The sequence below is a fragment of the Oncorhynchus mykiss genome, chromosome 13 (assembly GCF_057628025.1).
Source record: "Oncorhynchus mykiss isolate SJ-2025 chromosome 13, ASM5762802v1, whole genome shotgun sequence".
NCBI lineage: Eukaryota > Metazoa > Chordata > Actinopteri > Salmoniformes > Salmonidae > Oncorhynchus > Oncorhynchus mykiss.
In genome coordinates, this window is record NC_143034.1 from 4,078,832 (window position 1) to 4,102,244 (window position 23,413).

At 45.4% G+C, this 23,413-nt stretch overlaps 1 protein-coding gene across 1 annotated transcript; it reads right to left on the reverse strand.

Annotated features, from left to right (window-relative positions):
- Positions 1-308: 308 nt before the first annotated feature.
- Positions 309-23,202, reverse strand: foxk1 (forkhead box K1). Its single transcript, XM_036948683.2, has 9 exons — positions 20,768-23,202; positions 18,578-18,790; positions 9,574-9,751; positions 9,352-9,498; positions 7,360-7,553; positions 5,373-5,539; positions 3,083-3,367; positions 1,439-1,618; positions 309-1,273 (listed from the first exon to the last, which is right to left on the reverse strand). The coding sequence occupies exons 1-9, from the start codon at positions 21,196-21,198 to the stop codon at positions 1,053-1,055; spliced, it is 2,016 nt and encodes a 671-aa protein (XP_036804578.2). The 5' UTR covers positions 21,199-23,202; the 3' UTR covers positions 309-1,052.
- Positions 23,203-23,413: the final 211 nt, after the last annotated feature.

Consider the following 23,413-nt stretch of genomic DNA (forward strand, 5'->3'; position numbering starts at 1 on the left):
TACACTACGTTGGGAGTAGGGCTCTGGTCTGAGACAGTACACTACGTTGGGAGTAGGGCTCTGGTCTGAGACAGTACACTACGTTGGGAATAGGGCTCTGGTCTGAGACAGTACACTACGTTGGGAGTAGGGCTCTGGTCCCAGGCAGTACACTACGTTGGGAGTAGGGCTCTGGTCCCAGGCAGTACACTACGTTGGGAGTAGGGCTCTGGTCTGAGGCAGTACACTACGTTGGGAGTAGGGCTCTGGTCTGAGGCAGGCAGTACACTACTTTGGGAGTAGGGCTCTGGTCTGAGGCAGTACACTACGTTGGGAGTAGGGCTCTGGTCTGAGACAGTACACTACGTTGGGAGTAGGGCTCTGGTCTGAGGCAGTATACTACGTTGGGAGTAGGGCTCTGGTCCCAGGCAGTACACTACGTTGGGAGTAGGGCTCTGGTCTGAGGCAGTACACTACGTTGGGAGTAGGGCTCTGGTCCCAGGCAGTACACTACGTTGGGAGTAGGGCTCTGGTCCCAGGCAGTACACTACGTTGGGAGTAGGGCTCTGGTCTGAGACAGTACACTACGTTGGGAGTAGGGCTCTGGTCTGAGACAGTACACTACGTTGGGAGTAGGGCTCTGGTCTGAGACAGGCAGTACACTACGTTGGGAGATCTGGTGCCAGGGGTTAAAGGTCAGGCTTATTGATCACTGGTAGTTACGGATGACTGATCAGTGAGAGTTCAGTGACAGCTATCAGTAGGAGGTTTGAGGTCAGGGGTCAGAGGGTGAGCCAGCAGACACTGGGACCCAGGGGTCAGACTGGTGAGATGGTTCACCCAGAGAGGCTCCTCCTCCTCTAGACACCAGGTCAGGGGGTGAACCAGCAGACACTGGGACCCAGGGGTCAGACTGGTGAGATGGTTCACCCAGAGAGACTCCTCCTCTAGACACCAGGTCAGGGGGTGAACCAGCAGACACTGGGACCCAGGGGTCAGACTGGTGAGATGGTTCACCCAGAGAGGCTCCTCCTCCTCTAGACACCAGGTCAGGGGGTTAGAGTTCAGCAGTTCTACTTTCTGTTGTCGTGTGGCTGAGAACTCATGGCCACGATGACTGGCTGCTGAATGGGGGGAGGAGCCGCCTCGTCCTCCTCCATCTTAGGCCTCTTAGCCTGGGGGTCGCCTGGCACCTCCGGCCCAACATCAGGCCCCGCGCTGGGCTGTCTGCTCACCAGGACTGGGGGGGAGCTGGAGGCCTGGGCTGCCAGGATCTGGAGAGGACTGGTCAGAGCTGGGGGCGGGGATGGGAGGCAGGGGAGGTGAGGAAGAGGAGAGAGGAAGGACAGAGTCAGTACAACACCATAATGAGACATAACTCACCATGCATCAAATAAAATTAACATACCAACCATGTCAAAAAAAAAAACAACAACACCGGTTGCTAAGGTAGCCGTACCGTAAGCGTTGGCGACGCCGGTAGCCGTGGCGACGGCGGTGTGCTTGCCGTTCTGAGTGACAGGGCGGACAGGAAGTTGGTGCAGCCCCAGAGATAGGCCACGCCCCTCTGACCCCTGACCCCCCTGTTGAGCTCCCTCCAACGACTGGATCACTCGCTCCCTGTTCTGCTGCTGCGAGTCTGGGGGGAGAAACGTATTAATATACTGAACACCGATATAAAACAACGATATAAAACACCAATATAAAGCAACATAAAGTGTTTTGTTTACATGAAGCTGAAATAAAAGATCCCAGAAATGTTCCCAAACGTACAAAAATGCTAATTTCTATAAAATGTTGTGCACAAATTTGTTTACGTCGCTGTTAGTGAGCATTTCTCCTTTGTCAAGATAATCCATCCACCCGACAGGTGTGGCATGTCAAGATTGCCGATTAAACGGCATGATTATTACACAGGTGCACCTTGTGCTGGGGGACAATAAAAGGCCCCTCTAAAATGTGCAGTTTTGTCACACATCACAACACAACGCAACAGGCGTCTCAAGTTGAGGGAGCGTGGAATCGGCATGCTGACTGCATGGAATGTCCGCCAGAGAATTGAATGTTAATTTCTCTACCATGAGCCACCTCCAACGTGATGAAGCCAGAATGGCCACTGGCCTCGCTGGAGAAGCCGTCACCTCATGCTTCAGCATGATAATGTACCAGAGCCCCATGTTGGATCTGGACACAGTTCCTGGAAGACGAAGAGGTCCCAGTTCTTCCACGGCCTGCAGACTCACCTTCATGTTTTATTTTAAAGTGACATATATTATATTATCTGTGACCAACACACGCCTTTGTTCCCAGTCATGTGAAATCCATAGATTAGATGAATTTATTTCAGATGGACTCATTTCCTGAACTGTAACTTGGAGTAAAATCTTTGAAATTGTTGCCCAGTATAAATATTTATTTTGGTAGGAAAAATTCAATTCTGGACATTTTTCCTTGCCACCAAAATAAAAGTTGACATAAATAGGTGTATAAAATAATCCCGTACCTCCTTTTCCCTGTTTATTTATGTATACACCTATTCTATGTCAGATTATGAATAAAAATCGACCAGATTGACCCCGTAAAAACAAACAGCAGCTGGAAGACAAACTGTGGAAAAAATACCGTGAGGTCCACTACACCGGTTGTGTTCGGTGAATGTGACAAATACAAGTTGATTTGACATGTCTGGGTGAGAGATATGTAGAACAGTATTCAGACCAGATTCTCATTTTGCACAAAAACTTTTTTTTTTTTTGCTTTCTCATTATGGGGTATTGTGTGTAGATTGAGTATTATATATATATATATATATATATATATATATATATATATTTTAAGTCAAGGGGGGCTGAATACTTTACCAGAAGGCACCGTTTATACACAGTATGCATCAGATCCATAAGGAACCCTATAAACCTTCAGCACAATACACTCGTGGAGATTTCAAAGGATTTGATTGGTGTAAGCAATATGGTTCCATTTCTACCTAGCCTATCAGAGGGCGAGGTAGAACTATTGTCATTTTACTATCACTGGTCAAATCCTCTCAGAGTGTAGGGTCTAGGAGGGTTCATTTGGGATTGGGGTCACAAGCTAGCCGTACCTCTCTGCTCGCCGGTGCCTTCTGCTCCCTGCTGGCCAGCGCCGGTATTAACACGACTCTGGCCCCCGCCAGGGGTGAGGATGTACCCGTTTGGGGGGTGGGAGGCCGTAGCCGTGGTGACCAGACGAAGCATGGTGAGGGTGTTGGGTGGGCTCTGCAGCATGTGGAGGGTCTGTCCCCCAGCGACTCCGGGGCCCGAGAACAAGGCCAGGGGTTTACCCATCCCCGAGGGCAGGGGGTGGGGCGGGGCGGCCATGATCACAGGCTGGCCATGTACTGGAGAACCTGGACACACACACACACACACACACACACACACACACACACAGTCTTTAGTTGTCTGAGCATCTGTAGATGTGTCCCTACCTGGGGAGCTCTGTATCTAGTGAGGAGGACAGGTTATGGTGTAGATGTGTCCCTACCTGGGGAGCTCTGTATCTAGTGAGGACAGGTTATGGTGTAGATGTGTCCCTACCTGGGTAGCTCTGTATCTAGTGAGGACAGGTTATGGTGTAGATGTGTCCCTACCTGGGTAGCTCTGTATCTAGTGAGGAGGACAGGTTATGGTATAGATGTGTCCCTACCTGGGTAGCTCTGTATCTAGTGGGGACAGGTTATGGTGTAGATGTGTCCCTACCTGGGTAGCTCTGTATCTAGTGAGGAGGACAGGTTATGGTGTAGATGTGTCCCTACCTGGGGAGCTCTGTATCTAGTGAGGAGGACAGGTTATGGTGTAGATGTGTCCCTACCTGGGGAGCTCTGTATCTAGTGAGGACAGGTTATGGTGTAGATGTGTCCCTACCTGGGGAGCTCTGTATCTAGTGAGGAGGACAGGTTATGGTGTAGATGTGTCCCTACCTGGGGAGCTCTGTATCTAGTGAGGAGGACAGGTTATGGTGTAGATGTGTACCTACCTGGGGAGCTCTGTATCTAGTGAGGAGGACAGGTTATGGTGTAGATGTGTCCCTACCTGGGGAGCTCTGTATCTAGTGAGGAGGACAGGTTATGGTGTAGATGTGTCCCTACCTGGGGAGCTCTGTATCTAGTGAGGAGGACAGGTTATGGTGTAGATGTGTCCCTACCTGGGTAGCTCTGTATCTAGTGAGGACAGGTTATGGTGTAGATGTGTCCCTACCTGGGTAGCTCTGTATCTAGTGAGGACAGGTTATGGTGTAGATGTGTCCCTACCTGGGTAGCTCTGTATCTAGTGAGGAGGACAGGTTATGGTGTAGATGTGTCCCTACCTGGGGAGCTCTGTATCTAGTGAGGACAGGTTATGGTGTAGATGTGTCCCTACCTGGGTAGCTCTGTATCTAGTGAGGAGGACAGGTTATGGTGTAGATGTGTCCCTACCTGGGGCGCTCTGTATCTAGTGAGGAGGACAGGTTATGGTGTAGATGTGTACCTACCTGGGGAGCTCTGTATCTAGTGAGGAGGACAGGTTATGGTGTAGATGTGTCCCTACCTGGGGAGCTCTGTATCTAGTGAGGAGGACAGGTTATGGTGTAGATGTGTCCCTACCTGGGGCGCTCTGTATCTAGTGAGGAGGACAGGTTATGGTGTAGATGTGTACCTACCTGGGGAGCTCTGTATCTAGTGAGGAGGACAGGTTATGGTGTAGATGTGTCCCTACCTGGGGAGCTCTGTATCTAGTGAGGAGGACAGGTTATGGTATAGATGTGTCCCTACCTGGGGAGCTCTGTATCTAGTGAGGAGGACAGGTTATGGTGTAGATGTGTCCCTACCTGGGGAGCTCTGTATCTAGTGAGGAGGACAGGTTATGGTGTAGATGTGTTCCTACCTGGGGCGCTCTGTATCTAGTGAGGACAGTTTGTGGTGTAGATGTGTCCCTACCTGGGGAGCTCTGTATCTAGTGAGGACAGTTTGTGGTGTAGATGTGTCCCTACCTGGGGAGCTCTGTATCTAGTGAGGAGGACAGTTTGTGGTGTAGATGTGTCCCTACCTGGGGAGCTCTGTATCTAGTGAGGAGGACAGGTTATGGTGTAGATGTGTCCCTACCTGGGGAGCTCTGTATCTAGTGAGGACAGGTTATGGTGTAGATGTGTCCCTACCTGGGGAGCTCTGTATCTAGTGAGGACAGGTTATGGTGTAGATGTGTCCCTACCTGGGGCGCTCTGTGTCTAGTGAGGAGGACAGGTTATGGTGTAGATGTGTTCCTACCTGGGGCGCTCTGTATCTAGTGAGGACAGGTTATGGTGTAGATGTGTCCCTACCTGGGGAGCTCTGTATCTAGTGAGGAGGACAGTTTGTGGTGTAGATGTGTACCTACCTGGGGCGCTCTGTGTATATCTGTACTCTGGTACGGAGGCCAGTTTGTGAGCGAGGTCGTGGTGGTGAGACAGAGGAGATCCCTCTCTAGAGAGACACTCTGGGGTCTGAAGACCACTGGAGGGAGGGGAGAGGAGACCCTGGTGGGTGGGGGAGGCTGGGGCACTCCTAGAGAGGGGGAATGGTTAGGGCATTAACACACTGCAAACACAACACCCTCCAGAGAAACACGCCCCCCCCCCTCCAGAGAAACACACCCCCCTCTCCTCTCAGACTGAGAATGGGACTTTTCATAAGGTGAGAGCGAACACACACTCCAGGATTGTTTCAGACACACACCTTACTGAGAGAGACTTACATTGTTCTATCCAATCACACCTTCCTGAGAGAGAGACTTACTTTGTTCTATCCAATCACACCTTCCTGAGAGAGACTTACTTTGTTCTATCCAATCACACCTTCCTGAGAGAGAGAGACTTACTTTGTTCTATCCAATCACACCTTACTGAGAGAGACTTACTTTGTTCTATCCAATCACACCTTCCTGAGAGAGACTTACTTTGTTCTATCCAATCACACCTTCCTGAGAGAGAGACTTACTTTGTTCTATCCAATCACACCTTCCTGAGAGAGAGAGACTTACTTTGTTCTATCCAATCACACCTTCCTGAGAGAGAGACTTACTTTGTTCTATCCAATCACACCTTCCTGAGAGAGACTTACTTTGTTCTATCCAATCACACCTTCCTGAGAGAGACTTACTTTGTTCTATCCAATCACACCTTCCTGAGAGAGAGACTTACTTTGTTCTATCCAATCACACCTTCCTGAGAGAGACTTACTTTGTTCTATCCAATCACACCTTACTGAGAGAGAGACTTACTTTGTTCTATCCAATCACACCTTCCTGAGAGAGACTTACTTTGTTCTATCCAATCACACCTTCCTGAGAGAGACTTACTTTGTTCTATCCAATCACACCTTCCTGAGAGAGACTTACTTTGTTCTATCCAATCACACCTTACTGAGAGAGAGACTTACTTTGTTCTATCCAATCACACCTTCCTGAGAGAGACTTACTTTGTTCTATCCAATCACACCTTCCTGAGAGAGACTTACTTTGTTCTATCCAATCACACCTTCCTGAGAGAGAGACTTACTTTGTTCTATCCAATCACACCTTCCTGAGAGAGACTTACTTTGTTCTATCCAATCACACCTTCCTGAGAGAGAGAGAGAGAGAGAGAGAGAGACTTACTTTGTTCTATCCAATCACACCTTACTGAGAGAGAGACTTACTTTGTTCTATCCAATCACACCTTCCTGAGAGAGACTTACTTTGTTCTATCCAATCACACCTTCCTGAGAGAGAGACTTACTTTGTTCTATCCAATCACACCTTCCTGAGAGAGACTTACTTTGTTCTATCCAATCACACCTTCCTGAGAGAGAGAGAGAGAGAGAGAGAGAGACTTACTTTGTTCTATCCAATCACACCTTACTGAGAGAGAGACTTACTTTGTTCTATCCAATCACACCTTCCTGAGAGAGACTTACTTTGTTCTATCCAATCACACCTTCCTGAGAGAGAGACTTACTTTGTTCTATCCAATCACACCTTCCTGAGAGAGACTTACTTTGTTCTATCCAATCACACCTTCCTGAGAGAGAGAGAGAGAGAGAGAGACTTACTTTGTTCTATCCAATCAAACGAGAGCAGAAGCAGAGAGGGAGTTAAACAGAGGCAGAAACAGACAGATTACAACTGTTTAACTGAGGGTTTACAGGTCAATACATTAAGGAGGGTCTGAAGAGAAGCTACTGTGTGTGCAGGCTTTTACTACAACCCTGCACTATAACACACCTGGTTCTACTAACAGTTGCTCTTCACGAACTTGATTAGCTAGAGGTCAGCTAGAGGTCAGGGATTAGCTAGAGGTCAGCTAGAGATCAGGGATTAGCTAGAGGTCAGGGTTCAGGGGTCGTACCTGGACGAGAGCGGTCCGAACGGCGTGCGGAAGCAGGCCACGCCCCTCTGCCGTCTCTTCCTGAAGGCTTGTTCCACCAGCTTGCCCTCGGAGGCCGAGTCCACGCGCCAGAAACTACCTTTCCCAGGCTCCTCCTGGCTACGAGCCACCTTCAGGAAGTAACGGTTCAGAGACAGGTTGTGGCGGATCGAGTTCTGGGAACAGAGGAAGGGGAGGAGGGTTGGTGATACTTCGGAGAGAGAACACAAATTTACATCAAAAACCTAGTTACCTGGTAGTAGGGGTAGGTGACGTGTCTAGTTACCTGGTAGTAGGGGTAGGTGACGTGTCTAGTTACCTGGTAGTAGGGGTAGGTGACGTGTCTAGTTACCTGGTAGTAGGGGTAGGTGACGTGTCTAGTTACCTGGTAGTAGGGGTAGGTGACGTGTCTAGTTACCTGGTAGTAGGGGTAGGTGACGTGTCTAGTTACCTGGTAGTAGGGGTAGGTGACGTGTCTAGTTACCTGGTAGTAGGGGTAGGTGACGTGTCTAGTTACCTGGTAGTAGGGGTAGGTGACGTGTCTAGTTACCTGGTAGTAGGGGTAGGTGACGTGTCTAGTTACCTGGTAGTAGGGGTAGGTGACGTGTCTAGTTACCTGGTAGTAGGGGTAGGTGACGTGTCTAGTTACCTGGTAGTAGGGGTAGGTGACTTGTCTAGTTACCTGGTAGTAGGGGTAGGTGACGTGTCTAGTTACCTGGTAGTAGGGGTAGGTGACGTGTCTAGTTACCTGGTAGTAGGGGTAGGTGACGTGTCTAGTTACCTGGTAGTAGGGGTAGGTGACGTGTCTAGTTACCTGGTAGTAGGGGTAGGTGACGTGTCTAGTTACCTGGTAGTAGGGGTAGGTGACGTGTCTAGTTACCTGGTAGTAGGGGTAGGTGACGTGTCTAGTTACCTGGTAGTAGGGGTAGGTGACGTGTCTAGTTACCTGGTAGTAGGGGTAGGTGACGTGTCTAGTTACCTGGTAGTAGGGGTAGGTGACGTGTCTAGTTACCTGGTAGTAGGGGTAGGTGACGTGTCTAGTTACCTGGTAGTAGGGGTAGGTGACGTGTCTAGTTACCTGGTAGTAGGGGTAGGTGACGTGTCTAGTTACCTGGTAGTAGGGGTAGGTGACGTGTCTAGTTACCTGGTAGTAGGGGTAGGTGACGTGTCTAGTTACCTGGTAGTAGGGGTAGGTGACGTGTCTAGTTACCTGGTAGTAGGGGTAGGTGACGTGTCTAGTTACCTGGTAGTAGGGGTAGGTGACGTGTCTAGTTACCTGGTAGTAGGGGTAGGTGACGTGTCTAGTTACCTGGTAGTAGGGGTAGGTGACGTGTCTAGTTACCTGGTAGTAGGGGTAGGTGACGTGTCTAGTTACCTGGTAGTAGGGGTAGGTGACGTGTCTAGTTACCTGGTAGTAGGGGTAGGTGACGTGTCTAGTTACCTGGTAGTAGGGGTAGGTGACGTGTCTAGTTACCTGGTAGTAGGGGTAGGTGACGTGTCTAGTTACCTGGTAGTAGGGGTAGGTGATGTGTCTAGTTACCTGGTAGTAGGGGTAGGTGATGTGTCTAGTTACCTGGTAGTAGGGGTAGGTGATGTGTCTAGTTACCTGGTAGTAGTGGTAGGTGACGTGTCTAGTTACCTGGTAGTAGTGGTAGGTGACGTGTCTAGTTACCTGGTAGTAGGGGTAGGTGACGTGTCTAGTTACCTGGTAGTAGGGGTAGGTGATGTGTCTAGTTACCTGGTAGTAGGGGTAGGTGACGTGTCTAGTTACCTGGTAGTAGGGGTAGGTGATGTGTCTAGTTACCTGGTAGTAGGGGTAGGTGATGTGTCTAGTTACCTGGTAGTAGGGGTAGGGGTAGGTGACGTGTCTAGTTACCTGGTAGTAGGGGTAGGTGACGTGTCTAGTTACCTGGTAGTAGTGGTAGGTGACGTGTCTAGTTACCTGGTAGTAGTGGTAGGTGTGTGTCTAGTTACCTGCCAGCCCTTGTCTGCAGTGCGATAGTAGGGGTAGTGTTTGGTGATGTGTGTGTAGATTCCAGACAGGGTCAGCTGTCTGTCTGGTGCTGAAGAGATGGCCTGGACTATCAACTGGGCGTACGAGTAGGGAGGCTTAGATTCATCCTGGATAAGACAGGAGAGAGGGGTTAATATATATATATATATATCTCACACACACACACACAGAGTGAAGTATACCTTGGGGCTGTCTCCACCGCCGGACTCTCCGTGTTGCTCGGCAACGCCCCGCTGTTGCTCGGAGACAGCCTTGGCAGCGAACTCCGCAGCCAGCTGGAGGTCAGATGTCACGTTGCGTCCGTAGCGATAACCCGATGACCCCGCACCCCTCGGACTGGCCGGGCACGAGTTAGGAACACTGGAGGGGAGGATGAGAGGGGAGAAGGATGAGAAGGAGAGGAGAGAAGGAGAGGAGAAGGAGAAGGAAAGGAGAGAAGGAAAGGAGAGAAGGATGAGAGGGGAGAAGGAGAGGAGAATGAGAAGGAGAGGAGAGAAGGATGAGAGAAGGATGAGAGAAGGAGGAGGAGAATGAGAAGGAAAGGAGAGAAGGAAAGGAGAGAAGGATGAGAGAAGGATGAGAGAAGGATGAGAGAAGGATGAGAGAAGGATGAGAGAAGGATGATGAGAGAGAGAGTAAGATCTAGAATAGAATAGGGTAACTCCACCTAAGGGAATTGCAAATGCACGCATTTGTTTTTATCTTAAACATGTATGTCAAGGAGAAACCATCGAGTTCAAAGTTGAACAAACCATACAATCCTAGGACTACTTTAAACCATTTACACTGACCATACAATCCTAGGACTACTTTAAACCATTTACACGGAACATTTGACAAGAACCCATTACCTGGAACAACTGTGCAGATTTACTGAGCGCCGCCAACCCCTACGCTGTGTTCCAGATTAATTTATTTGGACCGTGGTGATTTATAACACTGAAAGAGGCCCCTGGGTGTCACCATAACCCACCATATGACAACACCACCATACTATCACCACATGGTGACGCCATCACTACTATAACAGAGCTATACTATCACCACTAAAATAACCTCCCACTGTGCCAATAACACCACCATACCATCACCACTAAAATAACCTCCCACTGTGCCAATAACACCACCATACTATCACCACTAAAATAACCTCCCACTGTGCCAATAACACCACCATACTATCACCACTAAAATAACCTCCCACTGTGCCAATAACACCACCATACTATCACCACTAAAATAACCTCCCACTGTGCCAATAACACCACCATACTATCACCACTAAAATAACCTCCCACTGTGCCAATAACACCACCATACCATCACCACTAATATAACCTCCCACTGTGCCAATAACACCACCATACCATCACCACTAAAATAACCTCCCACTGTGCCAATAACACCACCATACTATCACCACTAATATAACCTCCCACTGTGGAAATAACACCACCATACTATCACCACTAATATAACCTCCCACTGTGCCAATAACACCACCATACCATCACCACTAAAATAACCTCCCACTGTGCCAATAACACCACCATACTATCACCACTAAAATAACCTCCCACTGTGCCAATAACACCACTAAAATAACCTCCCACTGTGCCAATAACACCACTAAAATAACCTCCCACTGTGCCAATAACACCACCATACCATCACCACTAAAATAACCTCCCACTGTGCCAATAACACCACCATACTATCACCACTAATATAACCTCCCACTGTGCCAATAACACCACCATACCATCACCACTAAAATGACCTCCCACTGTGCCAATAACACCACCATACCATCACCACTAAAATAACCTCCCACTGTGCCAATAACACCACCATTCTATCACCACTAAAATAACCTCCCACTGTGCCAATAACACCACCATTCTATCACCACTAAAATAACCTCCCACTGTGCCAATAACACCACCATACTATCACCACTAAAATAACCTCCCACTGTGCCAATAACACCACCATACCATCACCACTAAAATAACCTCCCACTGTGCCAATAACACCACCATACTATCACCACTAAAATAGGGGTAGGTGATGTGTCTAGACGAACGCCACACACCTCTGATCCCATGTATTAGATACCATCTCCTCCTGCTGTCTGATCCCATGTATTAGATACCATCTCCTCCTGCTGTCTGATCCCATGTATTAGATACCATCTCCTCCTGCTGTCTGATCCCATGTATTAGATACCATCTCCTGCTGTCTGATCCCATGTATTAGATACCATCTCCTCCTGCTGTCTGATCCCATGTATTAGATACCATCTCCTCCTCCTGTTGTCTGATCCCATGTATTAGATACCATCTCCTCCTGCTGTCTGATCCCATGTATTAGATACCATCTCCTCCTCCTGTTGTCTGATCCCATGTATTAGATACCATCTCCTCCTGCTGTCTGATCCCATGTATTAGATACCATCTCCTCCTGCTGTCTGATCCCATGTATTAGATACCATCTCCTGCTGCTGTCTGATCCCATGTATTAGATACCATCTCCTCCTGCTGTCTGATCCCATGTATTAGATACCATCTCCTGCTGTCTGATCCCATGTATTAGATACCATCTCCTCCTGCTGTCTGATCCCATGTATTAGATACCATCTCCTCCTCCTGTTGTCTGATCCCATGTATTAGATACCATCTCCTCCTGCTGTCTGATCCCATGTATTAGATACCATCTCCTGCTGTCTGATCCCATGTATTAGATACCATCTCCTCCTGCTGCTGTCTGATCCCATGTATTAGATACCATCTCCTGCTGTCTGATCCCATGTATTAGATACCATCTCCTCCTCCTGCTGTCTGATCCCATGTATTAGATACCATCTCCTCCTGCTGTCTGATCCCATGTATTAGATACCATCTCCTGCTGTCTGATCCCATGTGTTAGATACCATCTCCTGCTGTCTGATCCCATGTATTAGATACCATATCCTCCTGCTGTCTGATCCCATGTATTAGATACCATCTCCTGCTGTCTGATCCCATGTATTAGATACCATCTCCTGATGTCTGATCCCATGTATTAGATACCATCTCCTGCTGTCTGATCCCATGTATTAGATACCATCTCCTCCTGCTGTCTGATCCCATGTATTAGATACCATCTCCTGCTGTCTGATCCCATGTATTAGATACCATCTCCTCCTGCTGTCTGATCCCATGTATTAGATACCATCTCCTCCTCCTGTCTGATCCCATGTATTAGATACCATCTCCTCCTGCTGTCTGATCCCATGTATTAGATACCATCTCCTGCTGTCTGATCCCATGTATTAGATACCATCTCCTGCTGCTGTCTGATCCCATGTATTAGATACCATCTCCTCCTGCTGTCTGATCCCATGTATTAGATACCATCTCCTGCTGTCTGATCCCATGTATTAGATACCATCTCCTGCTGTCTGATCCCATGTATTAGATACCATCTCCTGCTGTCTGATCCCATGTATTAGATACCATCTCCTGCTGTCTGATCCCATGTATTAGATACCATCTCCTGCTGTCTGATCCCATGTATTAGATACCATCTCCTCCTGCTGCTGTCTGATCCCATGTATTAGATACCATCTCCTGCTGTCTGATCCCATGTATTAGATACCATCTCCTCCTGCTGTCTGATCCCATGTATTAGATACCATCTCCTCCTGCTGTCTGATCCCATGTATTAGATACCATCTCCTGCTGTCTGATCCCATGTATTAGATACCATCTCCTCCTGCTGTCTGATCCCATGTATTAGATACCATCTCCTGCTGTCTGATCCCATGTATTAGATACCATCTCCTCCTGCTGTCTGATCCCATGTATTAGATACCATCTCCTCCTGCTGTCTGATCCCATGTATTAGATACCATCTCCTGCTGTCTGATCCCATGTATTAGATACCATCTCCTCCTGCTGTCTGATCCCATGTATTAGATACCATCTCCTGCTGTATGATCACATGTATTAGATACCATCTCCTGCTATTGGAGCCTGCTCTGCTCTGATTGGCTGCTGTATAAAACACATGTGGTCCGTCACCCCTCCATCTGGAGAGCTACTGGGCGTGCAGGTTCTTGGTCCAACCCTGCTCAAACACACCAGTCAGCTTATCAAGGTTCCTGTAGAGCAGCTGATATTTTACAACGTGGTTGTGTTAGAGCAGGGCTGGAGTAAAAGCCTGCACCCCCAGCAGCTGGAATCTCCTGGAGGATGGTTGACCACCCTGCAACATTACATTTATAACCAAATACTGTGAGCGGCCGAGCCAGAGCCCGGACTTGAACCCGATCAAACATCTCTGAAGAGACCTGAAAATAGCTGTGCAGCGACGCTCCCCATCCAAGCTGACAGAGCTTGAGAGGATCTGCAGAGAAAAATGGGAGAAATTTCCCCAAATACAGGTGTGCCAAGCTTGTAGCGTCAAACCCAAGAAGACTCGATGCTGTAATCGCTGCCGAAGGTGCTTCAACAAAGTACTGAGGGAAGGGTCTGAATACTTACATAAAATGTGATATATATTTATATGTATTTACTTTGTAATTATGGGGTATTGTGATGTCATTGTGGGGTATTGTGATGTCATTGTGGGGTATTGTGTGTAGATTGATGAGGTGGGGGGGGGGGGGACGATATAATCCAATTTAGAATAAGGCTTTAACGTTAACAAAAGGTGTAAAAAGTCAAGTGGTTTGAATACTTTCTGAAGGCACTGTATATCCCTACGTTACAGTGGGAAGATCCCAAGACCACACACACACACAGGCCCCTCCTCTGGGCAGCAAAGTAAACACTGGTTTCCAGGGGAGAGTGTGTGTGTGTGTTTGTTTTGGCTCAGATGCTGTAGTGCGTCTGCAGGTGGTTCAAACAAAAGAAGAGGAAGGAGAGATGAGGAAGAAGAAGAGTGAAAGACGTATGAAAGGAGAGAGAAAGAAAATAGACAGGAAAAGTTCGATTTAAAAAACGTTCAAACTCAAATTAAACTGTACAACTATAAAACTATAATCAAAACAACCGTAGAGCTAGCTGGAGCTATAATCAAACAACCGTAGAACTATAATCAAACAACCGTAGAACTAGCTGGAGCTATAATCAAACAACCGTAGAACTAACTGGAGCTATAATCAAACAACCGTAGAACTAACTGGAGCTATAATCAAAACAACCGTAGAACTAGCTGGAGCTATAATCAAAACAACCGTAGAACTATAATCAAACAACCGTAGAACTATAATCAAACAACCGTAGAACTATAATCAAACAACCGTAGAACTATAATCAAACAACCGTAGAACTATAATCAAACAACCGTAGAACTATAATCAAACAACCGTAGAACTATAATCAAACAACCGTATAACTATAATCAAACAACCGTAGAACTATAATCAAACAACCGTAGAACTATAATCAAACAACCGTAGAGCTATAATCAAACAACCGTAGAACTATAATCAAACAACCGTAGAACTATAATCAAACAACCGTAGAACTATAATCAAACAACCGTAGAACTATAATCAAACAACCGTAGAACTAGCTGGAGCTATAATCAAACAACCGTAGAACTAGCTGGAGCTATAATCAAAACAACCGTAGAACTATAATCAAACAACCGTAGAACTATAATCAAACAACCGTAGAACTATAATCAAACAACCGTAGAACTATAATCAAACAACCGTAGAACTATAATCAAACAACCGTAGAACTATAATCAAACAACCGTAGAACTATAATCAAACAACCGTAGAGCTATAATCAAACAACCGTAGAACTATAATCAAACAACCGTAGAACTATAATCAAACAACCGTAGAACTATAATCAAACAACCGTATAACTATAATCAAACAACCGTAGAACTAGCTGGAGCTATAATCAAACAACCGTAGAACTAGCTGGAGCTATAATCAAACAACCGTAGAACTAGCTGGAGCTATAATCAAACAACCGTAGAACTAGCTGGAACTATAATCAAACAACCGTAGAACTATAAATCAAACAACCGTAGAACTATAATCAAACAACCGTAGAACTATAATCAAACAACCGTAGAACTAGCTGGAGCTATAATCAAACAACCGTAGAACTAGCTGGAGCTATAATCAAACAACCGTAGAACTAGCTGGAGCTATAATCAAACAACCGTAGAACTATAATCAAACAACCGTAGAACTAGATGGAGCTATAATCAAACAACCGTAGAACTAACTGGAACTATAATCAATACAACCGTAGAGCTAGCTGGAGCTATAGAACTATAATCAAACAACCGTAGAGCTAGCTGGAGCTATAGAACTATAATCAAACAACCGTAGAGCTAGCTGGAGCTATAATCAAACAACCGTAGAACTAACTGGAGCTACATACTGTACTCGATACCATCTACTGTATCTTGCCTATGCTGCTCTGTACCATCACTCATTCATATATCCTTATGTACATATTCTTTATCCCCTTACACTGTGTACAAGACAGTAGTTTTGGAATTGTTAGTTAGATTACTTGTTATTACTGCATTGTCGGAACTAGAAGCACAAGCATTTCGCTACACTCGCACTAACATCTGCTAACCATGTGTATGTGACAAATAAAATTTGATTTGATTTAACTGGAGCTATAATCAAACAACCGTAGAACTAGCTGGAGCTATAATCAAACAACCGTAGAACTAACTGGAGCTATAATCAAACAACCGTAGAACTATAATCAAACAACCGTAGAACTAGCTGGAGCTATAATCAAACAACCGTAGAACTAGCTGGAGCTATAATCAAACAACCGTAGAACTATAATCAAACAACCGTAGAACTAGCTGGAGCTATAATCAAACAACCGTAGAACTAACTGGAGCTATAATCAAACAACCGTAGAACTAACTGGAGCTATAATCAAACAACCGTAGAACTATAATCAAACAACCGTAGAACTATAATCAACCAACCGTAGAGCTATAATCAAACAGCCGTAGAACTATAATCAACCAACCGTAGAACTATAATCAAAACAACCGTAGAACTATAATCAAACAACCGTAGAACTATAATCAAACAGCCGTAGAACTATAATCAACCAACCGTAGAACTATAATCAAAACAACCGTAGAACTATAATCAAACAACCGTAGAACTATAATCAAACAACCGTAGAACTATAATCAACCAACCGTAGAGCTATAATCAAACAACCGTAGAACTATAATCAACCAACCGTAGAGCTATAATCAAACAACCGTAGAACTATAATCAAACAACCGTAGAACTATAATCAATACAACCGTAGAACTATAATCAAACAACCGTAGAACTAACTGGAGCTATAATCAAACAACCGTAGAACTAGCTGGAGCTATAATCAATACAACCGTAGAACTATAATCAAACAACCGTAGAACTATAATCAACCAACCGTAGAGCTATAATCAAACAACCGTAGAACTAACTGGAGCTATAATCAAACAACCGTAGAACTAGCTGGAGCTATAATCAATACAACCGTAGAACTATAATCAAACAACCGTAGAACTAGATGGAGCTATAATCAAACAACCGTAGAACTATAAATCAAACAACCATAGAACTAACTGGAAAAGTACAATGGTACAACTCTAGAACTATGCAAATAGGCGTACAACTCTAGAACTATGCAAATAGGCGTACAACTCTAGAACTATGCAAATAGGCGTACAACTCTAGAACTATGCAAATAGGCGTACAACTCTAGAACTATGCAAATAGGCGTACAACTCTAGAACTATGCAAATAGGCGTACAACTCTAGAACTATGCAAATAGGCGTACAACTCTAGAACCTCCAAACGACACAACTGTAGAACTAGAGAAATAGATAGTTGTAATTAACAGGGTGGTAACCCCTGTCATTAACCTCTCACAACCTTTTCTTCACTCATGTATTTTTTTATAAATCAGTCTTTTTTCAGCACCTTACTTGTGCTACAAACGACAACACTCCACCCCCTCCTCTCCCTACACATCCCTCCTCTTCTCCGTCTTTCTCCCCCCCCCCCCCCCAACAGTGTCAGCACGAGAACTGCCAAGGAGAGGGGGAGGTTTGGGGAGAATATAAACACACACAGTATAAACTTGTCCAACTAGATCAGTGGCTCGTATTACCATGTGAAGGCCCAATGTTTTTGTTTTGGGAGTGTGTGTGTGTGTGTGTGTGTGTGTGTTAGTGTATGTGCATGTACGTATATGTGTTAGTGTGTTAATTGTTGTGGGGGGGTAGCAAGCCTGAAAAAGGTCACAGTGTGATAGGAGCGAGGGAAGGGGTGTGTGTGTGTATGGGGGAGAGTGTGTGTATGGGGGAGTGTGTGTATGGGGGAGTGTGTGTGTGTGTATGGGGGAGAGTGTGTGAGTGTGTGTATGGGGGGGGAGTGAGTGTGTTAGTGAGTGTGTGCTGGAGTATGTGTGAGAGTGGGGCCTAAGGGGGAGCTCTGAAAAGGAAACCAGTGAGTGGAGAGCAGGAGAAAAAAACACAAGCCGAGGCAAAAAAAAAAAAAAAAAACCTGGGGTTGGACCAATCAGGAGCCTGCTAGCGGCTGCCCTGCCATATATGGCTTGTGTACACATACTATGACACCGGATGGCCCACGTGGTGCAGGACAACACACACACCACCAGGGGGAGACAGACACACAGGGAATGTGCTAGAATACTTCCTCTTTCCAGGTTTTTTAAAATTCTGACTCAAAGTATTGGGCGAGTGTTTTCAGGTGCCTATGTCCAAACAGTAAAGAAGATAATAATAATAATAATAATAATAATAATAACAACAATAACAATAATAATAATAATAAAAGGATAGAATTTTTCAAAACGGATAAATGTTTTTATTGTAAATTAAATTTATAGGAAATTAAAATGACTAAAACCCAGATATAAAAGTACGTAGAAAAGATAAGAGCTATATATTGAAATAAAAGATAGAGCTATATATTGAAATAAAAGATAGAGCTATATCTTGAAATAAAAGATAGAGCTATATCTTGAAATAAGATCATGTTGTTAGACACTAGACAAATAAGGGACAATCTGAAATTCCCCTGAATGATGATGTCATGGCACGAGCCTCCACTAAAGCCAATTCAGAGATTCTGAACGTGTGTGTGTGAGCAGGCATGTGTTGGTGTGTCTCCTCACCTGAGGGTCCCTGTCGGAGAGGGCAGCGGGCTGACCAGGTGTCGCAGGTCCTCGTGGTGCATTGTGGGAATGCTGATCTTGAGGGGGGAGATGTGTGGGAGGAGGGTGAGGCGGGGCGGGGGAGACCGCTGCTCCTCCTCTCTCGACTCCTCCCCAGACAACAGAGAGGAGAACTGGATTTTGATCACTGTACTGGGGAACCTGAACACACATCTAGGAGGAGGAGAGGGAAGAGGAGGAGAGGGAAGAGGAGGAGAGGGAAGAGGAGGAGAGGGAAGAGGAGGAGAGGGGGAAAGGGAAGAGGAGAGGAGGAAAGGGAAGAGGAGATCGGGAGGAAGACGGACGGAGGTGTTTACTTCAGTATATATCTTAGAGTTACTAGACATCTCTTCAGTAGAACACTTCCTACTTCCTGGTAGTGCAGGCTTTAGTTCCAACCCAGCAATAAGTTTAAAACCTCTACAGAGTCGGCGGGTTCCTCCGCGGGACGGTTGAGCTAACGTAGGCTAATGTGATTGGCATGAGGTTGTAAGTAACAAGAACATTTCCCAGGACGTAGACATACCTGATATTGGCATAAAGCTTAAATTCTTGTTAATCTAACTGCACCGTCTAATTTACAGTAGCTATTACAGTGAACTAATACCATGCTATTGTTTGAGGAGAGTGCACAATTATGAACTTGAACATGTATTAATAAACCAATTAGCCACATTTGGTCAGTCTTGATACAATATCTTGAACAGAAATGCAATGGTTCATTGAATCAGGCTAAAACTTTGCACATACACTGCTGCCATCTAGTGGCCAAAATCTAAATGGCACCTAAAGTCCTAAGTTAGATAAGGAAATGTATTATAATTTACCAGATCTAATGTGTTACATTCTCCTACATTAATTTAACATTTCCACAAACTTCAGTGTTTCCTTTCAAATGATGGGTAACGATGCTTCGTGGGTAACTGTTGTTGATGTGAGCAGAGGGTCCCTGGTTCGCGCCCGGCTGGGGACGGTCTAAAGTTATACTGTTACATTGGCAGTCATTGTAAATAAGAATGTGTTCTTAATTGACTTGCCTAATTAAAGATTTATTTAATAACATTTAAAAATGGTGTGTCCTACCACTTCGAGGCCGAGCCGTTGTTGCTCCTAGACGTTTCCCCTTCACAATAACAGCACTTATAGTTGACTGGGGGGCAGCTCTAGCAGGGCAGACATTTTACAACCTGACTTGTTGCCACGTTGAAAGTCACTGAGCTCATCACTAAGGCCATTCTACTGCCAATGTTTGTCTATGGAGATTGCATGGCCGTGTGTTCGATTATATACAGCTGTCAGGAACAGGTGCGGCTGAAATAAACGAATCCACTCATTTGAAGGAGTGTCCACGTACTTTTGGCCATGTATTATTCATGTATATATTAAACCCCTTCAAATTAGTGGATTAGTGTGTGATGTCTGTCTATAGATTTTTTTTTTTTGGGGGGGGGGGGGGGGGATAATGTGTGTATTTTTTGTATTATTTCTTGCTAGGTATTAGTGCCCTGTTGGGAGCTAGAAACACACGTATTTTACTGAGCCTGCAAATCTGTGTTACGCGACCAATAAACTTTGATTTGATAGTAAATAGCCGTCATGCTGACTTGAGAGTGACTGTTTACATTCTGGTGTTTACGGGACGCAATGTCGCCACCGCCGTCCGTCAAAGTGAGTAGCTAGTTAACACAAATTAACTCGTCCGTCAAAACCACAGTGAGTAGCTAGTTAATACAAATTAACTAAAATGTTTCCGTTTAGCTACACTGCGCAGTCTCCTAAAAAAACCTTCCATACGACTTTACTCACGTCTGCAATGGATTCACTTTAGCTAAACAGCTCAAGTTAGCTCGTATCTTCCCAATGTAGTTTTAAACCAAGTTAGGAGACTGTGGGGATATATATATATATATATATATATATATATATATATAACAATGTCTTTTCAATGCGAATGGTTAATGCATAGAGTAGACAACTTTGACGAGTGGTCTGAACTTTCTAACTTACAGTAGGAAGCTAAAAATGTGAATTGTGGCAGGTGTTTGTTTATAAACAAGTCCCCCCAAAAAAGTTTGCTTAACATAACTAGCATGCTAATGTTGCTAACTTTACAGTAGGCAGCTAAAACTGTGACTTGTGGCAGGTACTTACTCCCGGGGCAGCTGCAGGGGAGGCGCGCCTCTCCTCTGAAACACGCCGTCCACGAACACGCCGTTCTTCCCGAGGCAGCGCAGCGAAAACCCGCACGGCTCCTCGAAGGTGATCTGGAGGTGCCGCCGAGAGATGAAGCTCGAGTGACCCATGTTTATATCCACGGAGCCGTGCGACGAGTTACGGCCTACGGTCACCGTCCGCTGCCTCATGACGAAATCAAAGTCCCGGCCTTCGAGCCTGGCCAGGGCCCGAGGAGGAGACTCGAGGCGAGGAGGCATCGCGCAGCCCCGACTCAGCACCGAAGAGCCCGAGAAGGTGAAATTGGGAGGGTATGCGGGTGAGGTCACCCCGACTCGAACAGGGCTGCACGGGGCAGATTGCAAGGCCAGTAGGGCTCGAGCTCCCGTGTCGTCCCGAAAGTCTGCCATCTTCTTTTTTGGGGGGGTGGGGTGGAGGGGGGGGGGGGTTGAATACAAACACACTGTCGACTCTCAGACACACAGGTCCCAGTAACGTGAAGGGTTATTGGACGGGCCGCTCACGAGCTCCGTCGCTGTGGGAGAGAGACAGAAACAACATGGATTCTGGCCGCGGCGAAAACCCGGGGTGAATGAGGGAGTGTGAATCCGGAAATGGCGTTAGTTTCGAAAAAGTTGTCTCGACCCTCAGTCCAATAACACCGATAAGAGAAGTGGTAAACATCACACTGTTGCTGCTCAATATATACACCCCCATCCTATAACCCACGAGGCCTATTTATTTGTAGCATTGTTCAAGATTAGAATGACTTATTATTGAAGATGTTAGGCATATTGGAATCTTATTTAACAATATTATCTTAAGATGAATTGTTTTTGTCTTATTTGTTTCTAAACGGGAAAAGGAGGCTTTGGACGGGAGAGGGTTAATGCTCGTTTCCAGGAACCGGACGACACGTGCGTGACACATGGCATTGGTTCCGGGCCAGAATGAGAAATGTTTTTTAATTTGAGCAGATTTACTTGTTTGGTCACTGCTATCCCCGACTGTTTGTTCGTAACATGAAGGTGAACTTTTCACTGTGTGAAGGAGATGAACTTGGTGACCAGAGATTCTCTCTACACTGTGTTTATAAATGCGGAAAGTACAAGAGAACTGGAAAGTGTGGAGAGTGGATCAGTAGTTTGGAATGGGACCAGGCGAGTTACCACCCTAACGGGAAAAAAGATTACAGTCAGTGCAATTTAACTGCACTTAAAGTCTAACAGCTGTATGTTACAAATACTGCGTACAAAATAGCACTGTTTTTTTAATATATATATTTTTAAATAGAGTAATTATACTGCATCCAAAATACCACAGTTGACTGATGTTTCAAAACTAATATTTTTTGTTGTTGTTGTTGTATGGGCAGCGCTGTGTATTTACATCCACACGAGGGCGGTATTGGGATCGGAAACGAAACCTACGTAATGACCCAGTCTTAACACGACAATTAGCCTTAACTGAATAAATTATAAATGTGTATTGATCAATCAAAATATATATATATATTGTGTGTGTGTGTGTGTGTGATTAAAAACAAAACAGAAACTCAGTTTTAAGTGAGAATGGACATTGGTCTGAAGCCAAACAAAAGATAGGAAATGAACAAATGCCACCACAAGGCCTCTTCCACCCATGCTCTACCAAGGGTTTTCCCAGCACCAGAAGGCCTCTTCCACCCATGCTCTACCAAGGATTTTCCCAGCACAACAGCTTTTTGACCTACTACAGTAGCCATGTTGGTCTATTGTACTTTAAAACAATGTGTAAGGCAGGTTGCTTAGGATTCAAAACCTTCTCAAACAGCCTCATTCATACTGCTAGAGGAGGTGCTTCCACAATAGTGTGATTTGTGCCACAGACAAGGTAACGTATTGGATTCTTCACACACCACAGTAAGATAGTATCCCATTACTCTATACCTTTTCATGCCTTAAAAAAATTAAAATAATAATAATAATAATTCAATGAAAGCAAATGTTGCTTTTAAACTTACACTGAACAAAAATATAAATATGAATGTGTTATGTAACAATAAGATTTTACTGAGTTACAGTTCATATAAGGAAATCAGTCAATTTAAATAAATAAATTAGACCAGTCAATCTATGGATTTCACATGACTGGGAATACAGGGTTTTTTTTGTGTAAAGGTAGGATCAGAAAACCAGTCAGTGTCTGGTGTGACCACCGTTTGCCTCATGCAGCGTGACACAACATCTCCTTCGTATTGAGTTGATCAGGCTGTTGATTGTGGCCTGTGGAATGTTGTTCCACTCCTCTTCAATGGCTGTGGTTGAAGTTGCTGGATATTGGCGGGAACTGGAGCACTGTGTCGTACACGTCGATCCAGAGCATCCCAAACATGCTCAATGGGTGACATGTCTGGTGAGTAATGCAGGCCATGGAAGAACATTCACACAGAAGTACCACTCACTGACACTAGTAAGACACACACAGTAGTACCACTCACTGACACTAGTAAGACACACACAGTAGTACCACTCACTGACACTAGTAAGACACAGACAGTAGTACCACTCACTGACACTAGTAAGACACACACAGTAGTACCACTCACTGACACTAGTAAGACACACACAGTAGTACCACTCACTG

Coding starts and splice junctions, on each gene's coding strand:
- foxk1 (XM_036948683.2), bottom strand. CDS start 21,198: ATGGCAGACTTTCGGGACGACACGGGAGCTCGAGCCCTACTGGCCTTG. Junction 18,791..20,767: donor CCCCTGCAGCTGCCCCGGGA/GTAAGTACCTGC, acceptor TCCTCCTCCTAG/ATGTGTGTTCAGGTTCCCCA. Junction 1,619..3,082: donor AGGCACCGGCGAGCAGAGAG/GTACGGCTAGCT, acceptor TTCTCCCCCCAG/ACTCGCAGCAGCAGAACAGG.